The sequence below is a fragment of the Rutidosis leptorrhynchoides genome, chromosome 9 (assembly GCF_046630445.1).
Source record: "Rutidosis leptorrhynchoides isolate AG116_Rl617_1_P2 chromosome 9, CSIRO_AGI_Rlap_v1, whole genome shotgun sequence".
In the NCBI taxonomy this organism is placed as follows: domain Eukaryota; kingdom Viridiplantae; phylum Streptophyta; class Magnoliopsida; order Asterales; family Asteraceae; genus Rutidosis; species Rutidosis leptorrhynchoides.
Genome location: NC_092341.1, coordinates 326099494 through 326115024, shown reverse-complemented (window position 1 = coordinate 326115024; position 15531 = coordinate 326099494). Strand labels below are relative to the sequence as shown.

Here is a 15531-nt window from a genome sequence, read left to right as displayed (position 1 = left end):
GATAGGTCGAAACATTGTATACGTGTCTATGGTATCTCAAGATTACATAATATACAATACAAGTTGATTAAGTTATGGTTGGAATAGATTTGTTACCAATTTTCAAGTAGCTAAAATGAGAAAAATTATCCAATCTTGTTTTACCCATAACTTTTTCATTTTAAATCCGTTTTGAGTGAATCAAATTGCTATGGTTTCATATTGAACTCTATTTTATGAATCTAAACAGAAAAATTATAGGTTTATAGTCAGAAAAATAAGTTACAAGTCATTTTTGTAAAGGTAGTCATTTCAGTCGAAAGAACGACGTCTAGATGACCATTTTAGAAAACATACTTCCACTTTGAGTTTAACCATAATTTTTGGATATAGTTTCATGTTCATAATAAAAGTCATTTTCTCAGAATAACAACTTTTAAATCAAAGTTTATCATAGTTTTTAATTAACTAACCCAAAACAGCCCGCGGTGTTACTACGACGGCGTAAATCCGGCTTTCCGGTGTTTTTCGTGTTTCCAGGTTTTAAATCATTAAGTTAGCATATCATATAGATATAGAACATGTGTTTAGTTTATTTTAAAAGTCAAGTTAGAAGGATTAACTTTTATTTGCAAACAAGTTTAGAATTAACTAAACTATGTTCTAGTGATTACAAGTTTAAACCTTCGAATAAGATAGCTTTATATGTATGAATCGAATGATGTTATGAACATCATTACTACCTCAAGTTCCTTGGATAAACCTACTGGAAATGAGAAAAATAGATCTAGCTTCAAAGGATCCTTGGATGGCTTGAAAGTTCTTGAAGCAGAATCATGACACGAAAATAATTTCAAGTAAGATTTCCACTCGAAATAAGATTGTTATAGTTATAGAAATTGAATTAAAGTTTGAATATGATTATTACCTTGTATTAGAAATATAACCTACTGTAAGTAACAAAGGTTTATTGATCTTGGATGATTACTTGGAATGGATTTAGAAAACTTGGAAGTAAACTTGCAATCTTGGAAGTATTCTTGATTTTATGAAACTAGAACTTTTGGAATTTATGAAGAACACTTAGAACTTGAAGATAGAACTTGAGAGATATCAATTAGATGAAGAAAATTGAAGAATGAAAGTGTTTGTAGCTGTTTTTGGTCGTTGGTGTATGGATTAGATATAAAGGATATGTAATTTTGTTTTCATGTAAATAAGTCATGAATGATTACTCATATTTTTGTAATTTTATGAGATATTTCATGCTAGTTGCCAAATGATGGTTCCTACATGTGTTAGGTGACTCACATGGGCTGCTAAGAGCTGATCATTGGAGTGTATATACCAATAGTACATACATCTAAAAGCTGTGTATTGTACGAGTACGAATACGGGTGCATACGAGTAGAATTATTGATGAAACTGAACGAGGATGTAATTGTAAGCATTTTTGTTAAGTAGAAGTATTTTGATAAGTGTCTTGAAGTCTTTCAAAAGTGTATGAATACATATTAAAACACTACATGTATATACATGTAAATGTTGTTTTGAAACCTTTAGGTTAACGATCTTGTTGAATGTTGTTAACCCATTGTTTATTATAACAAATGAGATGTTAAATTGTTATATTATCATGATATTATGATATATAATATATCTTAGTATGATATATATACAGTTAAATGTCGTTACAACGATAATCGTTACATATATGTCTCGTTTTGAAATCATTAAGTTAGTAGTCTTATTTTTACATATGTATTTCATTGTTAATACACTTAATAATATATTTACTTATAATTTAACATAATTAACCAAGTGTATCAATATCTTAATATGATTCATATGTACCTAGTAAGACGTTGTTATAACGATAATCGTTATATATATCGTTTTCGAGTTTCTTAAATTAATAGTCTCATTTTTATGTATATAACTCATTGTTAAAATACCTAATGAGATACATACTTATAATAAAATCATGTTAACTATATATATAACCATATATATGTCATCGTATAGTTTTTACAAGTTTTAACGTTCGTGAATCACCGGTCAACTTGGGTGGTCAATTGTCTATATGAAACCTATTTCAATTAATCAAGTCTTAACAAGTTTGATTGCTTAACATGTTGGAAACACTTAATCATGTAAATAACAATTTTATTTAATATATATATAAATATAGAAAAGTTCGGGTCACTACAAACTACACGTGCCTAAGTGAATCCAAAGCCACACGCGATTCACTACCTTCATCTCGACGACAATAGTGATGTCCGAACTACACGAGACATTGTGAATCCGAACTACACGAGATTCACTAGTGAAGCCGAACTACACGAGAATCACTACCTTAAGCCGTAACAACAACAATGGGAACGTCTAAACTACACGCGGTATTGTGAATCCGAACTACATGAGATTCACTAGTGAAGCCGAACTACACGAGAATCACTACCCAATTTACCTCAACAACATCACGGGGTTGACCTACTTGTCAATGTGAATCCGAAATGCCCGAGATTCACAACGCCATGGGTGGTAACCGAAAACGCACAAATGTGCCACATGGACCCAAAACTCATAGGGTCCATCATCCCACTCACATGTAAATTGAACCCGAACGCCCAAGGGTCTCTCTACCCCACCCGCACTCATCCTATGCATACATACGTATATAATATATTTACACTCACCTCGTCGCCTTGATGAATGCAAGCCAAATCCGCAAACCGTCAATGGAATGTACCTATTCCATTTATTACATAACAAACAACACAATTAGGGTGGATTACAAACTAACCCAAATTGACACTTAGTGCAATTTTGACCTAATTACACTTCTAAGCACAACTCGTGCCTAAACTAACCAATAATCATTAACACTAGTGATAATGGTCCTAAAAACACCAATTAAACAAAAATACAAGTATTAAATACTTGTCTTCCCCAATTTGACCCATAAACTCTAATTTTGACCCATTTCAAAATTAATCTTTAAAATACACCCAAATGGGTTCCAACACTTCCATAATCACTAAACCTAGTGAGTAAACCCGAATTACAAGTCCTAAACATGGTTAAATCGTCAACCAACCCAAAATCCACCAACAACAACATTAAACCCGATTACTAGCTCTTAACTTCCATTAAAGAGCTAGGTGGATTTTCTCAAGAACATTTAAGTTCAAACCCTAACATGAACATCAAATCAAACAATTGAAACTCGAAGTTAGAGCTTACTACAACAACCAAAACGTAGCCGTGAACGAAGTGAACAACTTTAACTCTTGAGCTTTTACCCGAATCGACCTTCTTCTTTCCCAAATGCAACTTTCTCACTCTAAAACCTTGTTTCTCTTACTAGGGTTTGAAGAGAGTTTAGAGAGGTGAAGATAAGGTGGAAATGAGGATAAGGATAAGCATTGGGTCAGTTTTAGTGGCTCCAAACCGACCTCCAAGTGAAAAGACCCAAATGCCCCTCATTAAAACATCAATTGATTGAACAAAATGTTGATCCAGGACCTATTAATCACCCTAAATGCGAAAACCTATCTGTGTGAGTATGGATAATAATATATGAATTTGAACAAGATTATGCTTCAATAGATATATATATGTGTGTATATTTGATTATTTGGATAACATTTCTTATCCTAATATATATATATATATATATATATATATATATATATATATATATATATATATATATATATATATATATATATATATATATATATATATATATATATATATATATATATATATATATATCAATGTTTCAAGAATAAGAACATCCACATCACAAATATTTATCTTATGATTAGAACTTATTAAATTGTATAATTAGAAATGTCTTGTAGTGATGTTAATATGAGGCCAATCGAATTTGGAAGTTGTCAAATATCATTTCCAAACCGCCCAACACATTATCGAGAATACTGGATGTTTAAGTCTGCATAGTTGGTCTTATAAATGACAACTTTGTCATTTTTCCTGAACGTCTTCGTGTAACAACCCTACTTTTTCCGTTACTATCGTTACTTATTTGTTAATTATTTAACGGTGATTTCATAGAACTTTATATGTTTAACTGATTTAAATGCATACTTGAGCTTGGAAGATTACATGAATTAATATGATGATATTAATTGACAAACTTGTTTTCGGATAACGAAATATATAGAAAACGACACGGTTACGATAACCGCATAAAAAGTCTTTCAGTTTACGGAACACGCTTTTTAATAAAAATAATTATTTTTAATAATTATTAACTTTGAGAAAAAATATTTAATTTATTATGTAATTAATAAATTAAACCCCAGTGGATTGTGTTTCAACGACCGGTTAACGTTCCGGGAACTCGGTACGGTTAACGGCACTCAAAATGGACCACGCACATACAAGAGAATAACAAAAATGGGTCCGGGACACCCTACTTGGGCCATTCATCCGACTCCCCCATGGAACCCCTTTAATGGACTTAATTTGGGCTAATTAATCACTAGTGTCTTGTGTTTAGGACCTAACTTATTATATCTAGCAAAATAATATCACTGGCTCCTCATTCTTGCCCTAGTTTGGTCTACTATTTTTCATTCTTTTTCCTCTCCCCATCATCGACTAGCATCACCACCATACCACCATCAAAAATTGCTTTTTAGATTAAACCTCCAACACGAAGATTGCAATTCACATCGATAGCTACGCACTGATATAAGTAATTGTGTGATATAAGGTATAATTATATGAACCCTAATTATTATAAATCTGATTTTGATGAAGCTTGATAGTGTAAGATGTCAATTACTCAAGTCTACATGTGTACATGTAATTTACTTGCGTTAGTTTGTTCGTTTGATGTGATTAGGGTTAATCCTGAATTTGATTTGCATGGTTACAGAAACTTAACTTTGTTGAATGTTAAATATTATTACATATTTAGAATCCTCTCAAAAAATTAATAATTGTAGGGTTTGGATTTGCGTATTTTCGTTACCGTATGTGCAAGTTATGATTAAATGAAGTTTTGTTGATGAATCTGTGATTAATGCGAATTATGGAAAAATGGGTATGGAATTGAGTTATGAACTGATCACCATTGTGTAGATAATTTATAAACATTCAATTTAGATTAGGATATCATGTTATTTGGATTTATAATGCTCATGTTATGCCTAAACGAATGTTCTTGACAAAACTGATTTGCCCGGTAACATAAACTGATTTTAAAAGTAATTTGAAATTAGATTTTGAACCAAGTCTTTGCATATCTGTAAAATTCATATGTTGTAGATAATTTTTCATCTAGGCTTTGTGTTATTTGGATTTGTATAGCTTGCTGAATGTGCATGCCAAAATGATGACATGTATTCTGTCCAAATCTGCTACGTATACACCTTTAGCTCTATAAGTTGACTTGTGGATGATTTGAGAACTTGAGCTTATGTATATTTGAACTTTGTATGATATGTGATCAATGTATAGTTTATATCAAACTTTAAAACCTAATACATTATGCACAATGAGGCCAAATATTTGCTAACTACTGAATTGAGCTGAAACAGAAGGTCTGAATTTACGGAATAAACTGTACTAATTGGCTAAACCAAAACATTTCATCTTTTGATATATGTTAGTTTAGCTTGTCCTTGAACCATGGACACTGACCTTTCTTGTTTTACATGCTCCTAGCTCTGGTTATGACCATTTTAAGATTGATGCGCAGACTGAAATTAATTTCATGCAATGTGTTTTGTGAATATGATCATGTGTTTCATGCTAAGGCTATAATTCCGAACTCATAAATGATTATAGGTTGACTAATGAACATTTACATGTCTTAAGTGAAGCTTGTTTGTCATATGCTTATACGTGTCCTTGGTGCACACTACTTAACATGCGGTATGACAATGAAACCGTTAATCGATGAAACTTGAAACTGAAACTGAGAATGAATGTTATGAACCAAGTTTAACTATTTGACCAAAATTGACATGAACCTATTGAGGTGTTGACTTTAGTTACCACTTTGACCAAGTTTGATTTTGGTTGACTTTTGTTAACTTGCATGAACTAGTTAACTATGTGTTGACTTTTACTTTGAATCGCGTCGAGTCTGAGCAATAGGACAACTTACAGTATGAAACCACTATTGTATAAGATAAAAATATTTACCAACCTAAATACGTATACCTAGGTTGCATTACTCGGCAGTAAGCCATACAAGCTATGTTTGCTTACTTTACTTACAGAGCTTTTCAAAGGTGAGTCTACAGTCTCTACTACTTTTCTATTAGGATGAGATAACATGCTTTTTCAACTGCTTTACATATTAGGCACGAGTAACTAAACAATATACATATGAGTTTGATCATAAATCCCTTAGCTTGATTATATTAATTACTTAACGTAAGCTCGACTTATAGGGACGGTACCGTTAGGTTTGACAAACCTCGCCCCAACACACGGGGGTGCTTATTCTGTTGTAACTTGTACACTTGATCGGTGTATGCTTAGAAAGGGTAAAAGGAAGACACGTAGCGAATGAGCTATGCGCAGGTTAAAGTCTTATACTCAAGAGCTCATGAAAAATGTATACTTTTACGAAGTTTTCAATGAAATCTCGTGGCCTAACTTACGATAAATGTTTTACTAAACCTGTAGATTCACTCAACAATTTTGTTGACTTTTCGCATGTTTTTATCTCTGGTCCTTAGAGGTTGCTTCCGCTAGCTGATGTCTTATTGATTGCTTATTGCATAAACTGGAGTGGAGTCCAGCATTAATTACTATTTTTCTCAAGAATAAAATACATTAGCATTATGAAATCTTTTCGTTTATTAAAACAATGTTCGAAGGTCATTTATATTGGTTATTTCTGTTAAAATATTTTGAAGTACATTTATTTAATGACATTGTTTATTAAACTTTAATGCGAATGTTTTTCGAAAACGTCTCTTATAGAGGGCGTGACCGTTAACTGTGGGACCAGAGTTAATACTATGTTAGTTGATTCTAACAGGGTATTACATATGGTATCATAGCGTAATGGTTACCTAGGATTAGGCTGCATTAGTGTGTCGGACTATAGCACATACGTGGGTCTAAACTGTAACCGTAGGTTAGCTTGAACTATAGATGCTATGCTTATACTATTTGCTTGATAGGGTGTTGCATAGATGTCTGCTTAGTATATTATATATGCTTATATATACATACATATGTAAATTTATACTGATATTGATTTGAAATAAACGTACTACATCACGAATCTTATATACACACACGGCACGAGATCTAAAATGGATTAAGTTGATCACGCCAACTTGAACTTATGAAGTGATGTCGAATGGAAAATATGAGCTAGGGTAATATAATGACCGGGATTATATTACGGTAGCTCGTATAGAAGTCCGACATCGTGACATAAGGAATTGGAAGCGAGTCAAGGAAAGTTAATCTGATATATACCACTTAGAACATGAACTTGATAGTCCCTACTATAAAGATGAATTATTATTATAATCTATTGATAGCACGTACATACGTCACAACTCGTCACCACTCGACACTACTCGTCATCTCCTATCACTACTTGACATCACGAAGACAATGCCTGGACATACTCGTCATCTCGTACCACTAATACCACTACTACTTATTAATCACTACTAGAATCTCTATGATTTAATAGTATTTACTATGCATCACTACTCATTTCTAGTATATTTTTATGTATTGATTTCATTGATGCTAATCAGGTGTGTTATCTTGTCTAGAAAGATAATGCTGTCAAAGAAGATTACCCAAGCTGATGTCCGTCGGTGGATCGCCGAGGGTCTAACTGAAGCTGTGGTTGAACTCTGGAATGGAACCAACAGCAAAAACACAACCAACACTGGTAACCAACAGAACCAAAACAATCAGAACACCACCAATACTCAAAATACCACCAACACTACCAACGACACCAACAACCAATAAAATAACACTGTTAACACCAACAACATTACCAACACTAACACTAATCAGGGAGGATGCATGCATAAGACCTTCTTGAGATGTGAACCACATTCGTTCACTGGTACTGAAGGCCCGGTTGGCCTGACCCATTGGTTCGAGAAGCTCGAATCTATTTTTTGTATTAGTGGCTGTCGGGAGGCTGATAGAACAAAGTTTGCATACTGTAAGCTGTCGGATGGTGCTTTAACATGGTGGAATACGTATGCGAAGTCTGTAGGTATGGATCAGTCTTTTGAAACTATTTGGGCGGACTTGAAGCAGAGAATGATTGAAGAGTATCACCCTTATAACGAGATTGTTAAGATGGAGTGGGAACTCCAGAACCTGAAAGTGGTTGGCACTGATTTAGCCAACTATAATAAGAGATCCTTTGAGCTTGCTCTTATGTGCCCGAACATGGTTACTCCTGAGCGCCGAAAGATCACTTTGTATGTGAAAGGGTTAACTGAGAACATCCAGGGCGGTGTGACCACTTTAAACACAAGGACAGTTCAGGAGGTCGTTGAAATGGCGCATGAGTAAATGGATCAAACTGAATAGCGAGGAAAAACTCATGCGTCAGCTGAGATAAAAACTTTTGACAACAAGAGAAAGTGGAATAACAACAATTCTGGAAAGAACTACAACCAGCACCCCTACAAGAAACAGGATACAACAAAAGGTAACACTACTACCCTGAATACCAACTATGGGAATAAGGGAAAGTATCCGTTATGTGCTAAATGCAACAGGCATCACCCGGGAAATTGCAACAAGGTTTGTGATAAGTGTAAGAAGAATGGACACTTGGCCTCAGAGTGTAAATCTGGTACAAATGTTTGTTTTGGATGCGGGAATACTGGTCATTTTAGAAAGGATTTTCCGAATGCGAATAAGAATACTGAACCTGCTTGGGGCAGAGCTTTCAACATCAACTCCAGCGAAGCTCGTGATGATCCTAAGTTAGTCACGGGTACGTTTTTACTCAACAATCATCATGCTTATGTACTTTTTAATTCTGGTGCTGATAGGAGCTTTGTGTCTAAAGATTTTTGCCATAATCTTAAGAATCCTGTATCGTCATTAGAAAACATGTACTCTATAGAACTAGGGAATGGTAATCTAGTGAGAGCTAATAAGATCTATCATGATTGTACTTTGAATTTGGCTGAAAAACCTTTTAGAATAGATGTGATACCGATTAGACTGGGAATTTTTGACCTTGTGGTTGGAATGGACTGGTTATCTGAGAATAGAGCCGACATCGTCTGTTACCAGAAAGCGATCCGCATTCCTGTTGCCGAAGATGAGCCTTTGATGGTGTATGGAGAGAGAAGTAATACACCGTTGCATTTCATTAATTGTTTGAAGGCACAGAAACACATAAGAAAGGGTTGTTTTGCTATGTTGGTTCACATGAGCAAAACTGAACCTGAAGTCAAGAAACCCAAAGATATGCTGATTGTTAGAGACTTTCCTGATATTTTTCCGGAAGAGTTACCCGGATTGCCACCGCATAGAGACGTAGAATTTCAGATTGACTTAATGCCTGAAGCGGCACCTATAGCGCACGCACCGTATAGACTTGCACCTTTAGAATTGTAAGAGATGTCTAGTCAGTTACAAGAGCTTTTTGACAAGGGATTCATTTGACCGAGTTCTTCACCATGGGTAGCTCCACTTCTTTTTTTAAAGAAGAAGGATAGATCTATGAGACTTTGTATCGATTACAGGGAACTGAATAAGTTAACTATCAAGAATAGATATCCGTTACCGAGGATCGTTGATTTGTTTGATCAGTTGCAAGGATCGGGATGCTACTCTAAGATTGATCAGAGGTCAGGTTACCATCAGATGAGAGTAAAGGAGACAGATTAACCGAAGACAACGTTTAGAATACACTAAGGACATCATGAATTTACAGTAATGCCGTTTGGATTGACGAACACACCGGCAGTGTTCATGGATCTCATGAACCGTGTGTGTAAGCCATATCTAGACAAGTTTGTTATTGTATATATTGATGATATTCTGGTACATTCTAAGAACGAGAAGGAACGTAAACAACATCTATGTTTGATACTTTAGATGCTCAGGAAAGAGCAGCTGTACGGGAAATTTTCAAAGTGTGACTTTTGGCTACAAGAAGTTCAATTTTTGGGGCATATCGTTGGTATTAATGGTATTCAGGTTAATCCTGCGAATATAGAAACGGTCAAGAAATCGGAGACTCCTAAGTCGCCAACGCAGATTCGGCAATTCTTAGGTCTCGCCGGTTATTATAGGAGATTCATTGAGTGATTTTCTACTATTGCCCGACTGTTAATAATGATACCGCAACCCGCATGCGCATTCCATCCATATGCGGGCACTCTATAGCATGCGAATGCGTGTACCTTGTATGCGGTATGCGGCATGCGGTTATGTATTGAACGCCTTTGTTCCAGGTACGACAGTTACTTGGTCATCAAGTCAATATCTTTTCCATAATTATATCCGTGATTCGGGGGAGTTAGTTATGGAGGAGATTATCATTATCTTAGACGGTTCTAGAATTAAAGTTTGCCTATATATACTAATCCTAATTATCATTCTAGGATAACCACGTTACGTAACCATTATTTGCTACTCATCTTACGTAATCAGCATCATCTCTCAAGGTTAACAGGTTAGTTCTTTATTAAACTAGCACCTACAACCTTATTTGGGGGCCTTCTGATCAGCGACCGCTATCGAAGGTGGACTTAATCACTTGGCCACCCCACCGACATCATCATGTCGGCTAGCGTTATCCACGGTAGCCGGACCGGAGAGCCTTGTTCTAAGATCCTTAAACCCCCTTTTACGCATTGAACAGGCATATTAACCCTGTGGTAAAAATATGCATGATCAAGTGGTGCTTTCATTGAGAGCCGAACTAATTCAAGACGTGTTTAATTGTTTTTAAAGTTTTGAATTATAAGGCTTATTATTCACAAATTTTTTGAATTTTTTCTTTAACAGTATCATGACTTCCGGGGACTCAACGGAGCGTACTCAAACAGATAATCAAAGTACGCTGTCTGGTAATCAGCAGACGCAAGCTATGACTACGGGGGCGGGATACGCACCATATCCTCCACCTGTATCCGGCGAGGCTTTTCAGAGGTATAAGCCGATATATCCAGATGGGATTACACCGCCAAGGGCAAACTCGCTAGTTACAACCACGCGGTTGGATTTTTCCTCGGTGGATCCAAGGGTTATCTTGGTAGGAACTAGCAGTGAAACAGTAGGCCCGCATGTGGTATGCTGCGGCCAGGTACCTATTTATAGTACCATGGTTTCAATCCCTCTGCAAACGCAGAGTGTTCAGCAGAATTCATCTTTTACACCGTTACAACCTTGGCAACCACCGCATCCAATTTCGTAGTTTTTGACTCTTGCAGATGTGCAGGCATTACTTAATAGTTGGGGGTTCGGTGTCATTCCAGATGCCAATTCTCATTGGATGCCGATAACCGCAGAACAGCAAAGCACTACGCATACGGTTGGACTTATAACGGCATATCCTCAGGTCTCGCAGGCATCTGCGCCATAGGTTTCGGCACCTTTTCAGCTACCCGTGTACTCTACGCCAGCAAGCCTGCCTTCTTTTCCAACGCATCAGCCTTGGTTATATCCACAAACGCCGGGGCAACCTTGGCAAAATATTCAGGGGCAGGCGAATCTCACAAGCCAATTTATGCAGGCGGCACCTCCTGACATGGTCCACCTATTTTTGCAACCTGATTTTGTTCAGGATATGATGAAGCGTTTCTTCGCAGGGCTTAAAGGTGACCCAGTTAAACCACCTTTTGAGCTACCAACTACTTTTGATAAGTTTCCTCTGCATATAACTGCATATTCGTTTCCATCAGCGCCAAAGATACCCCACACACTGGGTACTTATAATGGTTTAACTGATCCGGATGACTTCCTGAAGCGTTTCGAAGGAGCAATGCGCACCCAAGGTTGGGTGGATCCAGTTGCGTGCCAGATATTTCCCATGACACTACAGGGCATTGCACGCGAATGGTTCAACAAGCTACTGGCGGGTAGCATATCCGGATTCATGGATCTGTGGACGAAGTTTTTGCTGCAGTATCAAAATCAAAGGCCGCGCAAACGCACCCACATTGAATGTCACTATATTATGCAGAAACCCAAGGAATCTTTGGGAGAATTTCTCACGAGATATACTAATGAGTGCCTGCGGATACCAGATCTTAATCCAGAACAACAAATTTCTGGGCTGATACATGGTATAAGCACAGAGCGTCATCCAACACTGGTAAGGCGTCTGTGCCATACAGTCCCAACAACTTATGCTGAAGCGCTTAACGAATGCCATGACTATATGCGGATTGGCGAAGATAATGATATTCCAACAGCTAGCTCGCGCAACGAAAGGAAAGACGGTGATGATCGTTCGCGCGATCAAAATCGCGGTAATAACTCTCGCGGAAAGTATCCTAGCAGTGGTCCTATCAGAAATGATAAAGGGAAATCAAGTGGCAATTATCGAAACAGTAACCAGTGCGGCATCAATAATCAGAACTATGCGCTGCTGAAAAGTTTGTCTAAAACGCCAAATGAAATTTTGGCAACAGAACCAGTGTGCGCGACCTTTGCGGTTCCAACTCCGCTTACAGAATTTGGTAAGCGGGATAAAACAAAGTATTGTGAATTCCATGATGATTATGGTCATGACACTAATCGATGTAAAAACTTGATGGAACGAGTGCTCGAGGCACTGCGCGCAGGTAAATTGGATCACCTAAAACCACCTAAGAAGGACAAGGGAAAAGCCACAGAGGAAGGGCCGAAGGCTAAAACTTTCGCATGGCAAAAAGTTGATAAAACAAAAAACCCCGACTTAACCATTAATATGGTCGATGCAGAGAAAGTACAATGATCACCAGGATTGAGAACTTCTCCCAATCACATTTCCTCCTATAATGTCAATCGACATAGTTAACGAGCCCATTATCATTAAGTGTCGCATCCCTACTTGCGGGGTACAAATCAAACGCATGCATGTTGACACCGGGAGTGGCGTTGACATTATGTACGAACAATGCTATCGTTTCCTCCCTGCAGAAGTTAAAACGCAGTTACGCAAGTCTGATATTATGTTATCTGGGTTCTCCGGAGAAAGCTCATGGCCGCTAGGCCGGATAGAGCTAATAATAGAGCTCGCAGATGATAAGAATCCGCAGTTGGTCAGACATGAGTTAGTTGACTTTTATGTGGTTCGTTCAACTTCGCGGTACAATGAGCTGCTTGGAAGAAATTTCATACGATGTTTTAACATTATACCATCGGTGGTGCATGGTTTGATTAAGTTTCCTACGAAGGTAGGGGTTGCCACAATTGCATCACATCAAACAACCGAGTTGTGTGGATCAGTTGTGCCTGTAAACATTCTCAGCATGGGAGAACAACTCGCAAGCAGTACGGTCATAGCAAACCGTTTACATCCGGATAAGCGAATTAAGATCGGCGCAGTCTTGTCAGCCGAAACAAAGGCCAAATTGCATGGAATATTATCCGCTAACGCAGATGTTTTCGCGTGGCGTGAATCAGACATGACTGGGGTTCCGCGAGATATTGCGGAACATAAATTGAATGTTAATCCATCACTCATGCCCGTTAGACAAAAGAAGCGGCATATGGCTCTTGAACGCAGTGATTGGTTGTGCGCAGAAGTAGATAACCTTGTCAAAGCAAACATTCTGCAGAAAGTGCGGTATCAGACATGGGTTGCTAATCCTGTGTTAGTCAAAAAGGCTGACGGTAATTGGCGGATGTGCGTCGATTTTAAAGACATTAATAAGGCGTGTCCTAAGGACAACTACCCTCTCCCGGAGATAGACTGGAAGGTGGAATCATTATCAGGTTTTCAGTACAAGTGTTTTCTAGATGCATACAAGGGTTATCACCAAATCTTAATGTCTGCGAAAGATGAAGAAAAAACTGCTTTTCATACGTCGCAGGGTATCTTTTGTTATACGAAGATGCCTTCCGGGTTAAAGAACGCAGGAGCGACCTATCAGCGCGTAATTGACGCAGCCTTCAAGCACCAAATCGGCAGAAATCTTGAAGCATATGTCGATGACTTGGTGATTAAAAGTAACACCGAAGAAGAAATGCTCGCAGACATCCTGGAAATGTTTGCGTCTCTACGCAGGATCAACATGAAGCTTAACCCGCTCAAATGTAGTTTTGGGGAAGAGGAAAGCAAGTTTCTAGGTCATGTGGTGACAGCTCGGGGAATCAAGGCAAATCCCAAAAAGATTGAAGCCATTGATAGTCTGCCATCTCCGAAGACAAAGAAAGACGTGCAAAGTCTAACCGGGAAGCTTGTGGCGATCACGCGGTTTTTGTCGAAGGCCGCAGAGCGACAATTTCCATTCTTCAATACTTTGAAGAATTGTTTAAAGAAAAAAGACTTCGTATGGACTCAGGAAGCAGAATCAGCCTTTCAGGAGATGAAGAAGGTGCTCGCTGAATTGCCAACACTCACTGCGCCAGTATCAGGAGAAACGCTTACGATGTACCTTGCGACATCGAAGGAGGCTATCAGCTTGGTTCTTATCGCAGATCGCGAAAAGGTAATCACTTATATTTACATGCATTATTTATTTCGCAGAAACATAATGCTGAGGTTTTCTCAGACGCAAATGCCGGTCTACTTCGTAAGCAAAACGCTGACATCAAGCGAAGTCAACTATTCACCAATAGAAAAGCTAGTATATGCGCTAGTCCACACTGCGCGGCGTTTGTGCCGGTACTTTCAAGCACATCCAATCATGGTTCTAACTGATCAACCGATCAAACAGGTTGGTACATGCCTAATTTGCGGCAATGTCCGGGGTTACCGCATTGACTAACGCAATCATTTTTCTTTCAGGTGTTATACAAGCCTGAGATTTCTGGCCGAATGGCTAAGTGGGCAGTTGAGTTAGGAGAACATGAAATGAATTTTTCTTCGCGCAGCATGGTTAAGGGTTAAATACTTGCGGATTACCTAGCAGAGTTACCTGCGGATGTTGAGGCATCGGCAGAGCATCAGGATAAGCCTGTGCCATCTTTGTCAACATGGGAATTATACACCGATGGTGCCTGCAGCGCAGCTGGTGCGGGTGCAGGAGTAATTTTAACTGGCCCAGATGGTGAAGAGCATACATATGCGATGCGGTTTAATTTTGCTGTTACGAACAACGAAGCAGAATATGAGGCTTTGTTAGCAGGTATGCGTATTGCGCATAAATTAAATGCTAAAATTCTGCGCGCTTATGTGGATTCAAAGCTGGTATGCAGTCAAGTCAGCGAAGACTTCGAAGTGCATGACATAGCCATGAAGCAGTATTTATCGCATGTTCATAACCTCGCTGACCAGTTTGAGGCTTTTCAAATCTCCCACGTCATGGGGGCAAAATAAGAAGGCGGATGCGCTTAGCAAATTGGCTGCTTTGGCCTTTGATCATCTGGGGAAGAAAGTTCTCATAGAAG

At 37.9% G+C, this 15531-nt stretch overlaps 1 protein-coding gene across 1 annotated transcript; it reads left to right on the top strand.

The window, feature by feature from the left end:
* The first annotated feature begins 8704 nt into the window (after positions 1-8704).
* Positions 8705-9600, top strand: LOC139869040 (uncharacterized). Its single transcript, XM_071857372.1, has 2 exons — positions 8705-8772; positions 9180-9600. The coding sequence occupies exons 1-2, from the start codon at positions 8705-8707 to the stop codon at positions 9598-9600; spliced, it is 489 nt and encodes a 162-aa protein (XP_071713473.1).
* Positions 9601-15531: the final 5931 nt, after the last annotated feature.

Bases quoted from the DNA above. Each gene is read 5' to 3' on its own strand.
- LOC139869040 (XM_071857372.1), top strand. From the start codon at position 8,705: ATGGGAATAAGGGAAAGTATCCGTTATGTGCTAAATGCAACAGGCATC. The intron at 8,773-9,179 runs GTTTGTGATAAG...AAAACCTTTTAG, and splicing joins ACCCGGGAAATTGCAACAAG to AATAGATGTGATACCGATTA.